The following is a 23,864-nucleotide window of genomic DNA, read 5'->3' on the forward strand; positions in this document are numbered from 1 at the left end:
GGATTTTTTTTTAAAGTGGGAGTGTGGAGACTTTTCTAGCGCACTATAGAAGAATTGTACCAAGTAAATACTTATATCCAATAGCTATTGATTGATGATAGTTTATTTCAGCAGATTCTTAAATAGTTACACTTCATTTCTTCATATTTGATTGTAGTAAAATAAGGAGATGTTACCAAAATATCCCAAACAAACACGCTCATCTTAGTTCTGTTTATTTTACACATATTTTGATGTATTTTAGTGGATTCTACATTCGTTGTCTTTGTTTCATGAAGTTTTACAGCTTTAAGATTCTTCCGCCATCTCTTGTTTGCATTTGTCACCATCCCAGCTCTCAAGACGTTAATTTCATTGATGACATTACTGCTGATATCTGTGCCGGCGATTTGAGGAGCCTCGGGGGCAGTTCCCCCTCCCACTTTATACCCTTGTACAGTCATGGCCACTTCTGGGTTGTAACAATCCCATTGAGAGTCGATGGTATTGTTACAACCCAGAACTGTCCGTGACTGTACAATGGCCCTTTAATGTTAAGCATTGTCTACCAAGAAAAAGCAAGCTGTCCTAGTAGTGGGGTTTACGGTACGGACAGCGCAACTTTTAAGTGTAGAAAAGGCGAGGCTATTTGATTGAACAATCAGATTTGCTTATACTTAAAACAAAGCCAAGAGAGGCCTATACCCCAATTCTTCAGGTGTGATATGCTCTGATTTTTAAGAAATTCTGAGTTTCTAGTGTAGAAAAGGCGAGGGCTCAACAGATAGATTTACCCATACTTAAGACAATGCCAAGAGGGGCCTATACCCCAATTCTTCCAGTGTGATATGCTCTTAATTTTAAGAATTTTGAATTCTAGTGTAGAAAGGGTGAAAGCCTCTCAGACAGATTTGCTTATACTTAAAATTATGCCAAGTTCCCATATGATCTTATTGCTTATAGTGTGTTTTTCTGTCAAAATCCCAGGAATTGAATTTTAGTGTAGCTCAGATTGATTCTGCCATGTATATTAATATAAAGCTTATAGTTACTGGGTTCTGAGGCCCAGTGGAGTGTGGTGCATAGCCCCATGGTTTTTATTGCCTTGCAATCAGGAGGCCTCTGGGTTTGAGTCCTGATAAAATGTGAAGCCTCTCCTGATGGCAAAATGTTAATATTGTTGCTTTGTAATCAAAAGGCTCGGGTTTGAGTCCTGATAAAATGTAAAGCCTCTCCTGATGGCAAAATGTTAATATTGTTGTCTTGTAAACAAGGGGCTCCGGGTTCGAGTCCTCATAGATTGAAATATATACAACTGCCCACACATAAGATATTCACTGCTAGCTGATAATACAGTTGAGGTTTGTGTATTGTACAACAGGATAATAGAACAAATATCTTCTAGAACTGCTCCGTGACTCTCTCATTTCTTACATCATAAACATATGATTTTTCTCCTATGAGAATAACGCTACAAATGGTGTCTTCGGGTAAAGCCTCGTGGAATTCACAGATAATTTTAATGTTTGTTCTGTCATTGACCACAACTTGTTTCCTTTTTGAAGTGTTAATTACAAACATGGGTCTCCGTGTTTTGAATTCATCTGGTGAGTAATACATATCAGTACTGCCAGTAGTGACCCTTTTGAAAGCCGAAAAAGCCTCATATAATTTGAGGAAATCATCCTTGGACATGTCTAAATTGTAATTTTCTCTAGGAAAAACCTCATTTCTGCCATTTTTAAGATAAATGTTCTTGATGTTGCAGTTATCAAATCTACTTGAATTTTTTTCCTGATTGTTGTGTCTTCCAGTCTGAAACAATACCACCACAAAATCAGGCATGTCGTATTGAATACTGGAGAATGAATTTGTAGCATCAAACTCATAATAGGTACCAGATGCGGGCTTCTGTACGCATTGATATGTATAAAATTGCAGAGGAATTTGCGGATTTTTTAGGATATCAGCTTTGTATTTAAGAGCGTAACTGGCTTCATACTCAACAACGGGGATTCTTAACTCCATAGTCTGAATAATGCACTTGCCCTCATCAGGTAAGGTATTGGGCATAGCTTCCCCCGTAGGGTTTAATGTGCTGTACCTCATCAAAGCATTATTATCATTGGCAGCTCTTCTAAATGTAATTCTTAAACCACCCTTCCACATAATTTCTTTGTAATCTGAGAAGAATCCTGGCAACAGGCGCATCGGGAACAGCACTGTATGGCTCTTGGATAATATCTTATCACCAGCTTCAAATCCCCCTATTTTGTAGTAAGAAGCCTCGGTTTTGGATAATTTTAGTGTGGCCAAAGCCGTGGAGGTAATGCCGGGATAATCTATTCTGTTTATAACAACACCATGCTTTCTGATCTCAATTTCTGAGAACAGATGCGGCACAAAATTATCTACCAATCTTATATTTGAATTTGCCGGATAATCTGTTCCATCGAGCTTTACGACATCAAATTTGATGTATAGATCTGCTCTGTGGGGGTGTATAAATCCATCCCCTACATCAAGATCCACCTCTATCTCTGTGTTGGGTTGATTTAAATTTGCAAATGTCCTCCTGTTTGGGGGGAATGATTGTAGCTCATAACTCTCAATATTTTCCATTGTATGTATTTTTATTTAAATATTAATCTCTATGATAGCAGTTGTTGTGGCTCCAGCAAAATCAACTAATTCTTCTTTTTCATTAGTGACCATCAATTCAATGTAATCTATTCTGTTATGGCACACAGGAAAATATAATGTTGGGGATGGATTGTAGATGATTGGCTCCATGAATTCGGAATTAGGTTTGAATGTTGCAATGATGCCAGTTTGTTTGTGAGTGCCTATGCCATTTGATTTGGTGATCATACCCTCGGCCACATTACAGTGAATATTCAGAGTCTCTATGGCTAAGAATTTAGGTATATTCATAGCAGTGTGTTTGATTGCCGCTTCAAGTTTTGTGTTGTTCTCAAAGCCTAACAGCTCTCCTATAGTACCCAGATGCACTGTCTCCGTAGCAGATACAATCTCTACTCTGTGAGTGACAGAATTTTGACTTAACACCACACCTCTGGGTAAGTGAGCATTTAGAGTGGACAGATTATATTGCCCTGGAGTGATGACAATTTTTTGATCCCCTACTGCAATTGTGTTGTTGTGGTGTGTAATATTAGGTATCAGGTACATGCCGTAAAATGCTCTGAGAGCTATTGTTTTGGGATACACTATGTCATCATGTAATTTGAGTTTCAATATTGAATTTTGGCTGGTGAGATGGAATACCCCCATGATGTTTCAGATACCACAAGGCTTTTTGAAAATTTTCAATTGATGGTTTATTTATTTGAGACATATATCTGAGAACAGATAAACACAAATGTCCGCAATTAACATCTTTGAAGTTTTGAACACGGGCATTATTGTAATAAAGATTAGCTGAATTTAGATATTTTATTAAATTTTCAGGAGGAACACCTCCAAATGAATCAAACACAAATGCCTCATTGTTTAAATATTTAAGATAACAGATCCAGTGAGTGCCCTGATTTTTGTACTCATCCAAATTAACAATGCCACACTCTTTGTTGAGTGGTTGTTCCGGTAAAGAATCAGACATGTACACACCTCTAAAATGTTTGATGCCCAGTGGTTTGATTAAAGCTTCAATATCTTGGTTTGTAAGCGGCTCTTGTTTTTTTTAAACTTATTTATGGCTCTCTTAAGACCTTTGCCTTTTTTCTCCATGGCCAGGTTATGGCGCCTCTGCTCATCTAATTCTGCCTTATTTTTCTTGGCATCTATTACTGTTTTTGCTATGGCAGCCGATCCCCCGGCCAAGCTCCCCACAGCCCCGAGAGCAGCTAAGATGGCAGGGATGGTAAATATGAATCCCCCTACATGTGATTTTTTTCTTGATTGCTGTAATTTTTTTAATTGGGGTGTGCTAAGCAACAATTTCATACCATGTCCCTTTGCAATACAAGAGCTTTTTTTCTTGCGCTGCTTTTTGGTCAAAAGACTGTCAATAGTTTTAAGAGATTTGAGACCTGCATAAGGTATTTGATACATAACACCCTTGGCCTTCATTGTAGGTTTATTATATACATATTCACAACCCCCACCCCAGTTTTTGTTTGGTGCTCATAGCTATGGTGGTTCCCAATGCTGCTATTTTCTCACTCAAAGAAGCATCTTTGCTTACAAATCTACCAAATGCAGCCTCTTCTAATTTCTTGTCTGCAACATGTCTCTTGTCAAGATCAGAATGTGTGTTGTATGCTATGTCATGGTCTCTACAAGCAGCATCTAGGGGATTAACACCAGGATCCCCTCTGTTTAATCTATGGTCCAATTTTGTACCGGGACCACAATACTGATAGCCTGGTATGTGTAGTTCAAATGGCAGCTTGTTTATAATGTCATTAACCAGGCCCCGGCCCTCAGAAATATTCCAAAATTTGGGGGGTAGAGTATTAATAATTTTTATAAGATATCCAATCCCCTTAGGGTCATTCACTATAAAATTAGACAATTTGGTGCTTATCATGTCCATAATTCCAACCTTTTCATTGTAAAAATTGTGGTTCCCAGCATTTTCCTCCCCGGCTATCACCAGCAACCTATCTACAAGTTTCCTGACATCATCAACCCACACAAATTCTTTAGGCAGGGTGTTGTATTGTTTGATCCCACTGCCAGTCTTGATCTGTGACCATATGGGCTTGATTAAATTGTTGTATTTTGCCCCACTGCTCGACTTGACTCTTTTTTGTGTGGGATCATTGTTCTGGTATAGAGCATCTGATTTTATTAATATTTCTTTGTAATCCTCATAATCTTGATCTGTATAGCTGCCAGGCCTTTTCCTAGTTATCAGTTCCCACAATCCAGGTGTGCCGGTGTACTTAACAAAAGCACCTTTTTCTCCGAGACGAGATTCTGAATATACAATTATATCATCCCCCATAAAAGTTACTCTGAAATTACCGATTCTATGTATGATACTACCATCAAGCTCTGTGTCAGCATATAAGCCAAACACCTCATCTTTATTGTCTTTAGGTGTGGTTAAATATTTTTGAGCAAGAAGACCCAATTCAATAGGATCTTGACTAGCTTCAATTCTTCTAGGAGCAACAGGACTAGGTGTATGAATACTGGAAAGTGGGGTGAATGGATAATCTAATATGTTCCTTGCAGCTACAGGCACAAGCTCCGTGATCAAATCTTGATTTTGCTCTGTAACAGTTTTGATATTCTTACCTAAATTATTAATAGCATCAATGACAGGCTGTTCTGTTTGTTTGTGTTTTTCATAAATTCCACGGTTCTCTGATTTCCATCCCTTAAATCTTTTTACAAGATAATCTCTTAACTTAAGATCATCAATGACTGGTCGTTTCATGGTTGTTTATTTATGTCTCAACGTCTAGAAAATCGTTGATTTTATTTCTGTATTTGCCAGTGTTAGGTGTTCTTGTCATATCAATTGTGACAAACCCATAACTGTCCTGGTTCCAGCACTTGCTGCAAAACTTGGAAAAATCATTGTAGCTCAAGTCCCCACCTACATATTCATCATGTATGTGTTTGAGGTTGGTATGATCTTGATGAAACACACATATAAAATTGCTGTTGTCTCGGATCAGCTGCTTCGGAATTTTAGAAAAAGTCTGTGCCAGGTAGAAGCAGTCAATGTTTTTGTGCCGGCCCTGTGTAAAGAAATTCCTAACCTTGTTTTGATTATCCAGTATAATGTCATCAAACACAACAACAGAATTATCGAGACATTCATGAAGTGGCTTAACATCTGATTCAAAAGTGGCAATATCCAATCCATCATATAGCTTCATCAGCTGCTGATATTTTAATTGTTCCAAGCTCTTAGAGAAAACATACAAGTGCCTGTTTTTCCAGTCTAACCAGTTGGGTGCCAATAAAAAATTATCAACCATTAGTGTAGTTTTACCACAAGCAGATGGCCCAACAATAAGACACCTAATATTTTCAGGCAGCAAGTTGCCATTTCTCTTATTCTGCTGTTCAGGTTCTGGCAGCCTTTTTATAACATCCCAGGTGCTCATATTATCACTTTGTCTGCATCGATCCAGCTGTTTTCCGGATGACCCAGCCATTTGACAAATAACTTGTTGCCTTTTCTGCGGATGATTTTTTCTATGAGATATGTGTCAGGCTGTTTAGTTTTGCTGAGCTCTTGTTCATAGAATCGGCCTTTGAGAATTTCTCCTCGGTGATCTTTTATTATATATGTGTTAAGGGTCCCGGGTTTAACTTGAACCACTGTAAATAATTCAGTGCTCCAGTTTCTTGTAAAGCCTCTTTTGAATAAGTGCTTATATTTGCTGATTCTTACTTGATCGCCCACCCTGTATTTGGCCCTTCTTGTTGTTGGCTGGTATCTAGGATAATAAACAGTCCTGATCAATTTTTGCTCATCAGATGAAGTTACTTCAGAGGGTTTCATGTTGATTGTGGAATGGACCGAGTTGTTATATTTATGTAGAAGTTCTGGAAGAATATTAATCCATTTATAATTACCTTGAAGTGTAAATTGTTTATACATAAGATTTTTTAAGGTTCTGTTGAATCTCTCTACAATTGAGGCTTTGAGATCACTGTAACTCGAGTAATGTTTTATTGCCTGGCTTTTAATAAATTGTTGAAACACTGAATTATAAAATTCTTTGCCATTATCTGTTTGCAAATATCGCGGTGATCTTCCTGAATGATTGATGATTGTCCTGATGGCTTCTGTAACACATGTTCCAGTCTTGGATTTGAGTGGCACAGCCCAGGCAAATTTTGAAAATGTGTCTATGACAGTGAGTAGATACTTGTAGCCCTTGTTGATTTTGTCTAAGTTTTTCAACTGTCCAGTTGACAACTCAATCAAGTCGCTCTGCCATAAATCATCTATGCCTTTTGTGACTACTGGGAGTCTCTTAAAGTTATGTCTGGCTTGTCTGTGTAATTCATCAACAATAATTTGTCTAGACATAATATGTAAACAAGAATATTGCAACTATGGGGTGTTCAGCAGCTGAGACTGCAGGATTTTCTAAATATAATTTGTCCCCTATTTGTATTTTAAATTCCAGAGAGCCATCATCTTCAGTATAGGCTGTTTCTAATGTATTGGGATCTGTAAAATCCTCCAACTCTACACTGGTGATTTTTGGTTTGTTATCAGCATTTGTTATTGATAAGGTGGGGTAGTGATGTGCCTGTGGCTGATGCCAATATTTGATCTTGATTGGTCTCAATGTGCCCCCAACAAAAAACTGGTAATAAAATTGTGCAGGGGACAGCATATATATTTTGCCACCTGGTGTAAATGGAGAATCATATTCTTTGTTGGGGATGCTGTACAATTCAAGAATTACTGAATGTTTTGGATTCTCGATTATGCCTGTTATTTCCTTTTCTGCTGTAAGCAATCTGCTTGTTACAGATTCAAGGTGCTCATTGATGGTCCTAACAACATCATCATGGCCTGGCTTAATTTTTATGTCCACAGCAAGTCTCTTGTATTGCTGCACAATTTCTTGTAGCTGGGTGGCAAAAACAGACAGAGCATTTGCTTGATTGGATTCCATGGTCCCTAGCTGTTGTTTGATATTAGCTACAATTTGTTGCAAATTTTCAACAACTGCCAATTTTGAATTTTGAGCAGTAAGATCATGGACCTGTCTTCTGATATCCTCAAACAGGGCATGCAGTTCATTAATATGTTGATTGGTTGGAAGAGTGGCCACTGTCTGAGTGAGTTGTTTGATCTCTGTCTGGATATTCTTGATATCTTCTGATTTCAATATGCGATTCACTGCCCTCTTAATATTTTTAAGTTCCTGTGATGTAGGGAGATTTGATACTGTATTCTGCAAAGATTCAAGTGCCAATTTCACATTGTTTAATTCAGTAGCATCAGCCACATTTTGCATAGCATTTTGGAGCAGGGCTATATCTGCCTGAGTGGGTGTGGATTGTTGTAAAATTTCAAGCTTTGTTTGGATATCATCGATCAAGTGATGAAAATGAGATAGTTCAGATTCGGTGTTGAGGTTTTCAAGCTTTGTGATCTGTTGCTGGACACTGACAAGAGTGTCTACAATTCCAGGCAATCGGGATTCTAGTACATTTGCCAAATCACTTTGCACCGCTGCTATTGTACCCTCAAGATGGGTTATGGAACTTTGAATTTTTCCAAAATCTTCATATGTTTCAAGTTGCAGCTTAATATTTGCAACACTCCGAGTTATTGCATTCAAAGCATCAGAAGATGGCAAGTTGTTCATAAAATTTTCAAGTGTCTCAATTTTTTCTTTAACCTCGGCTATGGCATTGTTCAAGGGGTCCAGATTAGGTATTTGGAGTGACTGAATTTGTTCCTTTAGAGTGGAAATCACTAGATCAAAATCTTCTTGTGATTTTATGCTTTTGACAATTGTTTGGAGCTGTGTCTGGACATTATTTATCTGCTCTTCCAATTGCTGTTTCAATTGCTCGGAGTTGTTAGCCTGGGTCTTAAATTTGGCTTGAAGAGCTGCTACAGCTTCTTCTAAACTTTGAAAATTATCCAATGTGGCCAAATCAGTATATTTCTGAAGCAGCAATTTGAGTTCAGAATCAATTTTAAGAAGAGGGTCCATGCATTGTGATTGTAAATTTGTAATTTCTAATTGAAGACTGGCATTCAGTGTGGTTTGTAAAGCTTGTAAATCACTTCTTAATTTCTTGACTCTGACATCAAGCATCAGAATCTCATCACTGTGATCTTCATGTCTTGTATGGCCAAATATATCATTAGGCATTTTCTTTTAATGGTTATTTATTATAGAGTATCTGATTCTTAATTCTATAAAAAAAGGTATAAGCTTGTCATAGGATCCAGGGACCTCAATATATAAGCAGTCACCAGCAGAAACAGTATAAACAGTGCCAGAAATCATGTTTGAGTGCTTGATTCTATAAATATTTCTCCCTACTGAAATTTTAACATCACCCTCAGGGGTTGTAATAAATTGCAATTGCCCACCTACAGGTAATTGGTAATGATTTAAATTATTGTTAAATATGTACAATGTTTTGCCTGTTTCATCATCATTATCTGTAAGTATGCTGTTCAGATGAATAATTAACAAGCCACTCAGTTTAGACATTACAGATTGTAAATCAGAAGAGGGTTGTGGTGTCGGCAGGTCCATAATAGCCTGTTTTTTGAACCCAAATAAGTTCATAGGCATGTTTATTTATTTCAAATCATGCTCTGGAATTGGGCATTGTTTCCCACTTTTCAAATCACAATGCCCCCAAGGTAAAGTATGTGTGCCACATGACAAAATGCATCTCTTATCATCATGTGGGTCCAGAGCCACTTTTGTTACAATATTTGAAGTCAACAAGTGATTCTCACTCTGAATTCTATTTTCTGATGTTCTGATTGAACTCTGTGATTTGATGCAATTTTTGTAATCTTCAAATACAAGCTCTTTTTCCACAGTAACTCTGCCAACGCCCTTGGCCTTTTTGGCAACAGCACCACTACATGTTTCAAAACTGTACATCTTGGCTCTTAACCCAGCAAATTCCACAATAACATCACCAAGTGTCTCATCTTTTAACTTGCCAGGCACCTTTTTGTTGTGGGGTTGAATTCTTGTATGTTCACTGGTATCAAAGTATTGAAACAATTCAGGCTGAGACATATCTTGATAAACATCTTCTGTTTGAATATCAAGAATAAAACTATCCGTGTCCATGTACAATAATTTTACACGATCACCATAAAAAGGTTTCAACACCTCATAATACAATATTAACATATGTAATTTGGCCAATTCCAATATCACAGCCCCTACATAAATAGGTTTATCAAACTTGATCTTTGTTTTCATCATGTTGAAAAGTGCCATGTACTCATCATAAATTCTTCTGTAATTGAAGTTGGGCTTTGCAACGAATTTTTTGCTCCGGCTGGGGTCAGTAATTATTTTAACATCGGTATGTTTCCTGACATTTTCAATTGTTTTGCCATATACAGAATTCACCATCAATTTAAACAAGCCCTTATCAAATTGGCTCTTTGCAGATGTTCGAAGCTCCGTGTTTGTATCAATGTATGGTTTCAACCATCTTGAGTGCCTGAACCTTAAGACTTTGCCAACTTTGGTCACTTGGACACCATGTTTCATCAGGAATTGGAGGTTTTTATAATATATGACATAACCCTGTTTCGGCTCCAGGGTCATCGTGAGCTTCCTCTGTTTAGAGCCAGGTGAGCACTGAACCTCGGGAATTGGGGGCAGATCAGAAAATTTGTTGTGCAAATCATCAGGAATTGTCAGATCAACATCTAAGAATAGGCCATAATTACTGTCATCAAAGTCCTGAAGATCTTCAATATTGAAATCTTCAACCCACTCAAGCTCTGCATATGGCAATTTATCCATCATGGCATGACCATAGAGGTTGTTTGCATCTACATACGCTATATAATTTGATGGCCGTGCTGGATCATAATCAGGCACGTATTTGTTATTTGCTCTGGCATATCTCTGGGAACATTGCACTATCCCACCTCTTATACATTCCTCCATAAACAGATACTTTTCTTGATCGTGGATCAGATCCAATGGCATTTTAGTATTTAAAAACATTGCGGCCCATGCTAGGCCCGGGGCACTGTAAAAATACACTGGGTCCAGTCCATAATTTTGCATGGAAGATTTTCTGAATGCCTGCAATATATCAGCTAAGAGGGTGACATCAAGTTTCAAATAAGCCATGTGATAATCACCAAATGTCTGGCAATTTAAATTGTCCCACATCAACTGGGCATGGTGATAATCTTCATCAGTAATTCCAGATCCTCTGATTTTGCTATAAAATGCTTCTTGCGGTGGCAGGGAACACTCATCAAATTTAGAAAAATCTGTGACATAGTCATATGGATATACACCCTTCCGCCTAATTAATTTCAGGTCCTGATTTGGAAACGAGGCACGTGTGATTTTCAAGTCATCATCAGATAATTGAGAGGCCAGTGTAGCCAGGCTAGCAGATAAAAATCTGTAAGAATCAAGAAATCTTATGTGAATAGGAATACCATCAACTTTAATTATCTTGCTAATAGATATATATTTTTCATCATTTTCAGCTAAAATATTTAAATTCTGCTTGTCAAACCCCTCGTACCTGATCAGATGATGGAAATCATAATTGGATGCTCCATGGCAAAATATGGGGACAAATCTTGGTCTCTTGATCTTAATATTACAGCTATTACACAGGGCCATTAAGAATTTACCATCTGTATGAGAATGGTGTTTCACCTTGATATTTGTATCTGAAAATTCAGAATCACATACCGGGCATTTTTCTGCATTGTTGAAATCTTCAATCTGTTCCTCTGTTAAAGGCAACATAGGCTTTGATATTAATAAGATGTTAGATGCTATGTCACGGCACACATTTTCTATTCTATGTGCAAATTCTTTGATGGCATTTGGTCCCTTGTATGAATATTCTTTACTAGCTACACCATCCTGTACAACCACATAACAAAAGCTGGAAGGTTCATGTTGCTGGTATGGTGTAATTGAGGATTCTTCTGGATCTGGGCTACAGAATGCAATAGGTTTGAGGTTCGATTCGAAATCACAGACAATATATGCTGGGTGTTCCAACAGGGCTTCATACTTTTTGAATTTGCAATTTTCACCTGGATTGGGCATCACCATATGAACAGGTTTATGGTTGCCACAGTATTTCAGATGCTCAATTAACTTGTTTTTTGCAATTTCTGCATTCTCTTCCCGAACCCCCTTCACCATTTTTTGACCATCAAATACAGTCAAACATCTTCTGCACAACTTAAATATTGTATGAGTTTTGTCTAGTTGTGTTCTCACTAAAGCTTCAAGATTATGTATCAGAGTGTAATGATATGTACCATCCTTTTCAATTAAGAGCAGATCAATCGGAATTGCAGATTCATCATCAATTGTACTGATTCTGAGAGGTGCTATCGGACAATTGCCAGTGGAACAAATAAATACATTAATAGATAATTGTTTGCCATTGATGTGCTTGGCTCTTTTTTCAAATTTATCAATATTCTGAACTGACATTGGATATTCCAAACCCTCCATTACATCGTCAAAAAGATGTTCATGTTGTTTGTAATAAGTTATTCTCTGAGGATCCTTTGAAACTGGATACAAAGCAGCTAATATACACCACAAAAAGCATTTCTGGTCGGCATTTTTTATATTGACCACGGCTCTTTTGTTTTTGATATTGGCAGGCAATGGTACATAAGTAGATCCTTGTAAAGGAGTGAATTCAGAAATATTAACATATAACTTGTGTGATGAACCGCATAGGCTCCATCCGGACTCTTTTGCTGCAAATTCAGAGTGTTTGATGTTCAGTTGATTTATCAAGCTGCTTATTATTGTGTCTGAATTTGCATTTGAATATACAGGTACAGTTTCTGTTATGTGGGGCTGTGTAAATTTTGTGCCATTTGGTTTCTTATATTGTACAAACAATTTGAGGGATAGCTTATAAGAGCCATTTTGTGCATTAAGAATTGCCTGCAGATCAGAATTTATACTGTTCAAGAAATTCTTAATGCCGCATCTTGGCTCTGATACAAACTGGTAATCCCTAAGTTGGGCATTAAAACTGCTATGTATGGGTGGTTCATAGCGTGGCTGCTTTGCAGGTCCAGCATTAACAGGTGTTTCATGCTTCCTTTTCAGACCAGATGTGGATGGTTGTGGGGGCAATGTTGATGACTGTACATAAGAATTACACTTATGCCATTTGTAATATGCCTTGCTTAATATTTTATGGCATCTTGGACATATTTTCATGGCCTTTCTGCATTTCCTAGAGTTACAAATACGGCAATGCCTAGCCCAATGAGAACTAGATATATTTTTATTACACTGATTGCAATATTTTTGTTTTGGCATTTTTTCTTGTTGTTTATTATATAAGATTTTCTGGGCTTCAATTCCAAACTTTATACTTAATAAAAATATCAGTTGGGTTCAGCAGTTAATGGCTGAGCTGGTGCTTTTATACCCAAACAACAGCAGTAACTAGGTTTTGGTGATAGTTTTGCTGATGTACAACATACAAACCTCAACTGTTTATCAGCTAGCAGTGAATATCTTATGTGTGGGCAGTTGCATATATTTCAATCTTATATCAGGACTCGAACCCAAAGCCTCTGATTACAATGCCACAATATTAACACGTCTCCAAATAGAATATGCCCATATTTTACTGGGTTCTGAGACCCTTATGCAGACAAAATTGGATTTTGAACTGCCATAATATTTTCTAAGTCTTTGCCTAGGCTCATATTATCTGAACAGAATTGCTTTTAGCATGAGGGGGGTACAGTTCATTGCCACTGTGTGAAAATATGTATCTTTATCTCAATAATCTTTGTTACACTTTTACATGTTGTCTTGCATGACTAGGAATTTGTTACACTTTTTCCCCTGTCGTGCTGAAAGATTAATGACCCCTTCAGTGAATCATACAGAAAAATCATTAATGTTCCCTTCTAGCGTGTCTCTTGCGTGCCGGCAAAGCACGCAAACAATTAACTATGCTTACCCGCTCTTCTCCTATTGTATTGAGGAGGTGGTTATAAAACATGAAAAAATAAGAAAATTCAGTTTTTTGTACAATATATTATTGTAAAACACTTTTTACCAGGTTTTCAGATCTGGGAGTTGTATATCAACTATTCTCAAAATCCCACTTGTGGACATATTATTTTGCCACATGTTTTCAATCTTAAATATTATATGAGGACTCGAACCCGGAGCCCCTTGTTTACAAGACAACAATATTAACATTTTGCCATCAGGAGAGGCTTTACATTTTATCAGGACTCAAACCCGAGCCTTTTGATTACAAAGCAACAATATTAACATTTTGCCATCAGGAGAGGCTTCACATTTTATCAGGACTCAAACCCAGAGGCCTCCTGATTGCAAGGCAATAAAAACCATGGGGCTATGCACCACACTCCACTGGGCCTCAGAACCCAGTAACTATAAGCTTTATATTAATATACATGGCAGAATCAATCTGAGCTACACTAAAATTCAATTCCTGGGATTTTGACAGAAAAACACACTATAAGCAATAAGATCATATGGGAACTTGGCATAATTTTAAGTATAAGCAAATCTGTCTGAGAGGCTTTCACCCTTTCTACACTAGAATTCAAAATTCTTAAAATTAAGAGCATATCACACTGGAAGAATTGGGGTATAGGCCCCTCTTGGCATTGTCTTAAGTATGGGTAAATCTATCTGTTGAGCCCTCGCCTTTTCTACACTAGAAACTCAGAATTTCTTAAAAATCAGAGCATATCACACCTGAAGAATTGGGGTATAGGCCTCTCTTGGCTTTGTTTTAAGTATAAGCAAATCTGATTGTTCAATCAAATAGCCTCGCCTTTTCTACACTTAAAAGTTGCGCTGTCCGTACCGTAAACCCCACTACTTGTCCTTTACCCTCCACCCCAGTTTTGGCACCCAACCGCCGTTACTGCCAGCTACATCAAGTATGGTCTAACATTATTACCGGAGTTTGACGAGGGCTAGAGCATAAGTCATGGCAACTATATTTTATTTTTTAAAGTTAAACGGTGGTAGCATAATGATCGTAATATCCCAGAGAACGTGGCAACCGTAGTATGTAGAGACGCCATTTACATGGAAGTGTGTTGAGCGGTTATCGTGGCAGTTGAGTCAACTGCTGTTCCACGGGGTGAACAGCGTTCATGTATCAAAAAAGCCGTTCTTGGGAGAAATGGCAGAGAATGCCACAGGGAGCTGATGGAAACTGAGGGGAATAGTAGTGTCCTACTGCAGTATGGCCTCTTTTGTTCTTGTTAAGCTTGTATGCTTTCTCACTTATAAACACATATGACACGATGCCATCTTTAATAATGTTTTGCTCGCTTGCCTGTCCTATACCTGGTACACTAAATCTGCACTGTTCTTACATTCCACACTACCATACACTGTCCCCTTTCATTTCGATTTTCGTGAAGGTCTCGCATTCTCGTGAAAAAAGTTGCCATGACTTATTCACCAACCCCCGTATTTATTTTAGACACACAGATGCGCATTAGTGGATTAAAGAAACATCAACATCTGAATACAGCAACGAACGGCATTGTCCCCTTAGTTAAAAGAAAAAGACCTAATTATTAGATCCGCTTTAGACAGAAGCATTTTCCTTAGCATTTTTGCTAGCATAAATGCTTCCAAGAATCATAGCAGACAGCACTTTTCACGGAAGCATTCCATGGAACATTTCTGTTATCTTTTGCGATTGCAATGTATAATATACACACTCGAAAGGCACGTCGAGTTACACCATCTGTGGTGAGTGCACGGTGTTCACAATTGAAACAACTAAAATATTCTTCCCTACGTGTATTTTATGCACTATAAAGTATGTATTTAAGCAGTGCCATTGCTTTTGTTCCTAAAACCATTTTACAGGAAACGTTATTCCTCTCGGTTGATTAGTTATCAGCTCTTAAAAACGTGAAGTGATACGTTGTTAACATCTCACTCGGCCGCCATTACATGTTCACTCGTGACCTAGAGGTCGCTTCTGATTGGTTATGCTACGGAAATAGGACGGGTTCTATCCTTGAGAAATGCCATAAGATTTTAAACTATACGCGGTAGCATTTTGGTCACGGCATAAATGATAAGGAAAATGCTTTCCTCTAAAGCTGGCCTTACGCTGGAGGACAGAGAATCGTAAATCACCCGAGTGAAGAAAACCAGGAAAGAGGTAGAAACCTAGATTCCAGAGCGCTGGAAGAAAGTGTTACGTAAAGCAGTCCGCGTCGGTGGCTGAGCAACAGACACGGCTTAATTGTTCTTGACTTTGAAAGCAAATCGCACAGGAACGCTCGTAAAATGCGTAGTAGCACCCGGGGACACGTCTCTCCGTAAATAACAGGGGGGGGATGAAGTGGCCCCACATTATTTCGCTCCCAAATTCCTCTTCCGCCTGTGTATCGAGGCCCCAGGGCGTGGCGAAAAGACGAAACAGCGAGGCGGTTATTTCGCCGCTAGGAAATTGCCTGTTTCGTTCTATATCACGTGCTTCCGTGATATCGTCTCGCCTGCCACAAACAAAGAACTTGTAACTCACGAAATGGTCACAAGATGACGCTAATGGTACTTAACTATAGAACGGCTATCACCAGGCACGTATCAAGTGTCTCGGGAATAATAATAATAATGATAATATTAAATTCAATTGACACTAATAAAAATATATACATTAATTATTATTAAAGGATATAGATATAACAGAACGTATTCATCATCTAGCTTACCTGTAGATGAAGAATTGAATATGTATTTAATAATAATAAAAAAAGATGTTCCATTCAATTTGCGAAAAGTTAAGTTCTTGATTAACTTTTTGTGCATATTATCATAAATAGTAGTTATCAAGCATAACTGTTCAAAGCAGTATGATCCCATAATTCTTGCCTTCCAATAAGTACAGAGGAAATTATAACCGATCGATCTTACAATAAATGCTAAACAATTTTCATTATTTCATTTTAGTACCTGGTAAGTCTTTCGGGGGGGCGGAGCCCCTGGACCCTCCCCTAAATACTTCATTGCTTATCACAACCCGCTCAGGGGTGCCTCAGGGTGGATTTTTGGCGCCCCCGCACTACTTTCCACTCCCAATAAAAATATTGACCATGTTACATATTTAATGTTTTAAATAAGAAAAATAATTGCCTTATTTTTAAATACTTTAAGAATTACCAAGATATATATAAGAGATCGCCAGTACGATATTTCTTCAATATGACGAACATCGCCCAACACTAGTGCAGACAGTGTATCCCGTTTTAGACTGTAGGCCCAGTCCCGATTAGCCTACCCGAGAAACAAACTGACTATGGGCTTCCTCTTGCATAAAGGTCACTGTTATGGGAATCCACGAAAGCTGCAACACAATCGCTTTGTTTTTATGACCTGGTTTTCTCTAATTCTTTTTTACGTGAGACATGAAGACTTCATTGAATGAACGAGCGAAGTGGCACGTGTAATCAGCGACGCGTGGCAGATTACTCGTAATTTACACGGGGGGAGATTTTCACTGCTTCTAAATCGACATTGCGAACGGCGCTTTCCACTGAAGAAACGCCTTTGCTTTGTTCGTCCAATTTGCGATCGCGCGTTTTGCTTTTTTTTTTTTTACCTCTGCCTGTTCGTCCGAGACGCTTACACACGCATTCTGGTGCGTAACGAAAGCACAAAAGAATTACAGTAGAAACTGGGCATGTGTGAAAAGAAGCGCAACAGAAAGCTCGAAAGGATTTCGGTTGTCGAGATTTTGGAATGAAGCTCAGGTTGCAAAACAGGTGTCTTATTTACATGTTTTTGCAGCTTCGGACGTAACATTATTGTGTAAGCACGAATCCATGACTATATTTCTTGAAATAGCAAAAATATGCTGAATATGACCGAAAATCTATCAAAATATGCTCTATCACGCAGAAATGCTCAAATATGCCAAAATATGCCCTTAGAAAGCACCATAATTTAATTAATTAATTAATATGAATTTCTATCTTTAAGGAACACATCACCCTTCCCAAACAAACAAAAAAAAATATTCTGTCATGAAAATCCTATCTCTAGTTATAGACTTTGGGTTGGGGCGAGCTTTTGTGTCCCGACAAAAACAGGTTTGTTGATTTTTGTGAAATAAACATTTCATTCTGCATTGGTTCATAAGGACCTTATAATTCTGAAACATTATGAGAATGTATATTACATTATAATGTATTTAAATTTGAACATAATACTACACAGTGCATATTATACAACTAAAAAAAAAGGTTTAATTCAAGAACTGGATGGAATACATAATAGGTTTGAGAGATGACAAAATTCTTAAGAAAAGTATTTGTATAAAAGGTGCTGCCATCTAAAGAGAGGCGTAAGAACTAAACGGTTATCTTTTCGGGTTATTTCCAAACAGAAAAATCGAACTTTCTTTGTACTTTCTCTCTCTGTTTTTTATCTGACTTTCCCCCTTCGCCGTCGTCCGTGGCGGAGTGATTAGCACTACAACGCTACGCGTCCCGGGTTCGAATCCCGGTGTTAGTACTTTGAGAATGGTCAGTTTTTGTACAGTAGTTGAAATGGCAGAGGAAATGACAGCCTTTTAGATCGTTTAGTTTTGTCTTAAATGTTGATTTGTTGAATATCAGGGATTTGAAATGGAGAGGGATTTTCGACGAAAGGAGAGGGACTTTTAGTAGAGAAATTTTCTACGAAATGAGAGGGACGGAGGATGAGGGATTTTAAATGGAGAAGGTTTTTCTACGGAAAGTGAGGGACGGAGAAATAGGGATTTTTGACGAAAGGAGAAGGATTTTAAATGCAGAGAGATATTCGACGAAAGGAGGAAGACTGAGGAAAAGGGCTTTTTAAAGGGATTTTCGACAAAAGTAGAGGGATTTTGAACCAAAGGGGAGCGACGGAAGGAGAAGGATTTTAAAAAGGGATTTTAAATTCACATGGTTATGAAGTTTTTCCAAGCCTACTCTTTATCTTCCCTTTCTCAATAGCTCCTAATAACCATGGAAATGTTTGTTGAAGCAAGGGAACGGTTGGATAATGGAACGGATTCGATATGAGAACGCAGCTGTTGACCCAAGGCTACAACAATTGAAACAGAGGGAACACAATGGACGTAGTGAACCAAGAAAGGAGAACTGGACCAAAAAAAGAAAAGAAAGGTTGTTCTTTTTGTCTTGGGATGAAAAGAAAAGCTTGAATACACTTTTATATGACGAATCGATGCTACAAGTTGGCAAACATGGATTTTTGCGTGAAATTGTCTGCTTTCTCCGTGCGAAAACCGTTCTATCTTTGCACTTTCCGCTCGGTGCAAGGGAAAGGGTTGATGGATGGAGCGGTTGTTCATATTGTCTGTCGGGCGAAAGGATGGCGCAGGAAAGATGAAGTGCCCGAGTTTGCAGGCTTTTGTCTTAGAATTAGTGGCATACCGTGTACAGGTTTATTGACTGCTCCTTTTCTTTTTTGTATTTTCCTGTCCTAACTTCCTTTTCACTTTTCCATCTCTATGTAGGTAGTGTCAGCTGTCACGTTCTTTTTCTGCTAGAACCTTAAAAGAGATGCGCGTGGCAGCAAACTCGGTCTTTGTTTTATCGTGATTTCATCATGCTATGTATGCAATTACGTCTGTAACACATACTGTGAAGTTGTAGCTATTACTTCCACATAAATGTTTTAAGATTAGGTCCCTTACCATTCTTTTAATAATAAACCTAAATGCTCTCGTAGTTAGGTTAGGTTCCGTTAGCATTATATAATATCGCTAAATGCTTTCTAAAGAAAAAGGTTCTAAATTACCTGTACATTCAGTCCCACTAATCATAAACTTGCATTTTTCTCGTCTTCATCTGTTCTTAAGATTTGTAACATCCTTTAGCAGATGAATTACGTGCCATTTAATTATCTTTTCCTCTTTTTTCATTGTCTCCCCTTCTCTTCTTTGTTTTTCTCTCTCCCTTTCTGTACTTTCTTTCTCTTTTTCTCATTTCTCTGCTCTTTTCTCTCTCTTTATCTCTCAACCAGTGATGTGCGTCTACGCGTAAACAACGATAGTCTACATTCTCCACATAGACTATCTTATACACGTAGATTACGTAATCTATGTAAACAACATGGCGAAAGGTGATAACTTAGCAAAGGGCGCCGTGGAATTAAAACAAAATTATACTATGTATCAGTTGCTGATGTGTGAGGAGAACTTTTCATGCTCTTTCTTTCAAATTCGAACAATTTTTCACCTAGGAAGAAACCTAATATAAAAATATTCTAGTGTTTTATAGGGAAAAGACCACTCTTGCCTCACGACTGCCATCTGTTGTTGTTTTTTGCATACTAATTTATCTTCCATAGTTCATAATAGAAGAGAAGAGAAATTTTGTTGTAAATAGGATTCTTTTCATTTCGTTAGGAACCAATACAGTTGAAAATGTGTTCCTTTCATGAAACCCTTGAAAATTACTTTTAATGCACTTTAGATTGTCTACGTAGTCTATGTAAACTACAACCCAATGTAATCTACGCGTAGATTACGTGTAGACAACGCATGTAGACGTAAACTTATACTCTACGGCACATCACTGCTCTCAGCTTTTCGCTTCTTTTTCCATTCTCTTCTCTTTCTCTTTCAATCTTCTCATTTGTTCCCTCTCTCTACACGTCATCTCGTTTTTCCTTTCCTCTCTCTCCCTTCCCATTTGCTCCTTTCTCCCAATTTCTTTCTTACAAATTTATCAAGAACGAGGTAGGCGTTTACAACTCGAATCATTGATTTAGTTTGCATCTCTTCGCTTTTCTGCCACTATTGGCTAATCGCGGAGATGAGGATGAACATAAATGAAGGGAAGACACAACACGAGCCGCTATTGGCTGCGAGACCGGACGCCAGAGCATCGTTAGTCTGCAAAATGTGGCGCAGGGTGTACTACGTGGAAGGGTGCTTATGGTAGAGTCACTCATTTCACCCCATTTATAACTAGGGTTTGTGGGTATCTGTAGTATCTTTCAATATTTGTAAGAAGTAGTTTTATGTAAGACCTTTAAACTGTAGGTCCAGTCCCTATTAGCCTATCTGTTCATAAAGTGTAGTTAAAACAAAAATTCGAATTGAAATGTTGCTTACATTATATATTTCCAGACGAAAGCGAGATTATACTGCGACGCCTTTCGAGATCAAGATGAGACCGAGGTAAGTGTTTCCACCCCACAAACATTTTTATCCCCAGCAGAAGATATTTTTTTAAATTCCTGCCAGTGATGTTTTTATCCCCCAATGAATGAAAGCATTCAGTATATAATGTCTTAACTACAGAACAAAACCACTGAAAAATCATTCAGGAAAATATTTTGCATCCTAGTTCGCATCGGAAATTCTATTTTTAGATAGCCCATTGTTAATTTCTTTATATTGTCGTCGGGAGCAGATGTTTTATAAAAGCCACCCAGACTACCGCTTTTGCTCTGTCCATTGTTAGATAAACTACAAAAAACCTGCCGCCGTGGCAAGTAGTTGATTTCGTCACGTGGAAGAAGATAAATCCCATTTCTCGCCGCATGCTGAACGGGCAGTATATATTAGGTCAAGTTTTCTAAGTGTTGCTAGTTAAAAGCTCTTTATGGGTAGGGGTTTTCTTAGTGTAAATATGCTAAATGTTTCTAAATTGCGTATATTATCGTAAGATTTAATGTTCTAGGTTACTTGGTTGGTTGATATTTTAAGTCCGCTTTATGCACAGTAAAGTGGGATCCGCATCCGAACCACTATGTGCCTCCACCAGGTATCGAACCCGGGACCTTTTGATTACAAGGCGACGACGCTACCACTGCGCCATCGGGGAGGCCCTGTTCTAGGTTAGAAACACTGTTCTAAGGTACTTGGAACCAGGGTGCGAAATCACTTTAGACTGGTGGTGGGGGGAAGAAATATATTAATCTACAAACCCCCTCCCCTTCCCCTCCTATACGATATACATATTTATAATGTTATTAAAAGTACAAAAAATACTAAATTAAAATATATTATTATTAATAACTACAAAATTAAATTGTCACTTTTATGTATATCAGATATTATCAAGTAGCAAACTACGTCCCTTACTAACTGGTTAAAGATGTTAATAAATTATGAAATAGTTGGTTTTATTATGTGTAAGTTTTTATTAAGTTCTTGTTTGTTTTATATTAACATAAATCACTTAGATTTCATAGTAATTAATGTTTTGCATTCTTGTTTTACTTTTATTTTAGATTTGTTCATGATTTCTTGAGATAAAAAAGGATTGGACCCTCACAACTATACTAATTTGTGTGCGTTTTCGATATTATTCTTAGTACAGTATATTTGAAATTAAAAGGAATTGCTTATCTTTTGTTTGTTGTAACAAAAACTCCCCCACCGCGGAAATTTTTGGTGGGGGGATTTTTGAGGCCTAGATTGTTGGTGGAAGGAAATTTCCCCCGTCCCGCCAGGATTTCGCACCTGTTTTGAACTCTTAAGGTAATAGTTCAGGGGCAGTGGTTTCGTTTACTGGAATTGTAAAGATGAATATTAATTACATGGCTGCGTTCTATGGGTGGGGGCATTGAGGATGAAATATTTCATAATTTCCATTTTTGGCCTTCGTTTTAAATTTTGTTCAAAGATAAAAATTGTAATCGCGTGTCATTTTTAGGGGCGTTTGCATATACCATCTTCCCCCCAGTGTTTTTTAGTACTTTCATTTGAAAATTATGATTTTTTCATAATTTCGGGAGGGGCTGAAGCCCCATCACCCCCTCCATACGCCATGGCGGGTAACATATACAAATTCGCATACCCAAAAAAAACCTACCCCCGAAATGAAATCACAAAGAACTTCTGTTGTATGCTTCTATTGGGATCAAATGGTGTAACGATCGCTATAGGGAAAAACGTGGAACGGAAACCGGAATTTCCGTGCCAGAGGCCTGCCAGGTTGTCGCCCACAGAGGCGCCAGAAACGCGTCAGTTGCGTCCAGGAGCGCCGACTTGCCAAAATAATTGGGGGGGAGGGGGTGCTCTGATCACTGAAATAAATTAATGCATGACTCACTCTCTCCCTTTTTTAAGTTTTGGCCTCAGTGTTCGGAATCTCATAAAAACCCATGAACTCCTCTAAAATATCAACATTTTTATTCACAGTTGGAATGCAGAATGTCAATTGTCCACGGATGGATATGTTACAAGTTTCGTCAACCATAATAGCAAAATATTCCAGACTTTTAATATCTGCTACCACGGAGCGCAAAACGTATCTCCCTAATATATCAATGATCTCGTTCTGAATGTCATGTGAGAGCCATTTGTAGCCCGAACGTCCCATCCACTCCCCTAGTTCATGCACATCTTCTTTTGAAACCCTTTTTAGTAAAAATGTTAACAATACTCATAATTATATACTTAGTATGTAGTAATTAATAAGTCATGTGTTTTGCTGTCTCTGGTCATAGCCCCCTCAAAGTTGATGGTTTAGCGGTCTCAGCCCCCAAATTGATGGTCTAGAACATTTCAAATGTGTATTTAAAGTTAAGTTCATGTGGCACAATTCAGAGTAAACTTTACAAGAGAAGCACATTATATCCTCTTAAGCTAAATTATTTTGGGGGCTCTGCTCCCCACATCGTTAACATTGGGGGGCTCGAGCCCCCCCCCCCAAGCCCCATGGAGTCGGCGCCTATCGTTGCGTCATGTTGCCACATTTCTCCGCGTCTGTCTTGCAACCTGGAACACTGGTGACATTTTCTCTCCGAATGGACTGACTGACTGACTACCTTGGTACAGAATCAGTTTACGTGCGTTGCATGCTGGGGAAGTGGAAATTCTCTCGTCACACCCAGACCTTGCAATATTGCTACAAACTAAACCTGCGTGAGTCAATGCACACGAATTCCAACGGGATTTGACGTCTGATGCTGAGGTTTGCAATGGAGCTTGCGTGTTCGTGATGTAACTGTTGTAGAAAGAATGCATAATCAGTGTTGGCATCTCTAAGTATATTTGCGTTGTATTTCTCCTCATTTTCCTCTCTAGGCTAATCACAAAGGTTCGTAGCGTCATCCTTACTATGTTCCGGGGACTGTTTTTTTTATTTTATTTGCTTTATTTTACTTCGCTTTTGTGCCACTTTTGGCTAATTTGAGAAGATACGTATGAGTGATGGACACTCACAA

General features: G+C 38.1%; 1 protein-coding gene across 3 annotated transcripts in view; it reads left to right on the top strand.

Annotated features, from left to right (window-relative positions):
- Positions 1-23,864, top strand: part of exp (expansion) — a 556,924-nt gene that overhangs the window by 25,393 nt on the left and 507,667 nt on the right. For 2 of the 3 annotated variants that reach the window (XM_083144338.1, XM_083144337.1), the window contains exon 2: positions 20,815-20,865. The exons of the other annotated variant lie outside the window; for it this stretch is intronic. In XM_083144338.1, coding sequence (XP_083000464.1) covers positions 20,815-20,865 — 51 coding nt within the window. The remainder of the gene's footprint in view (positions 1-20,814; positions 20,866-23,864) is intronic. 3 annotated transcript variants of the gene reach the window in all.

The sequence above is a fragment of the Lepisma saccharinum genome, chromosome 23, assembly GCF_977018435.1.
Source record: "Lepisma saccharinum chromosome 23, izLepSacc3.1, whole genome shotgun sequence".
NCBI lineage: Eukaryota > Metazoa > Arthropoda > Insecta > Zygentoma > Lepismatidae > Lepisma > Lepisma saccharinum.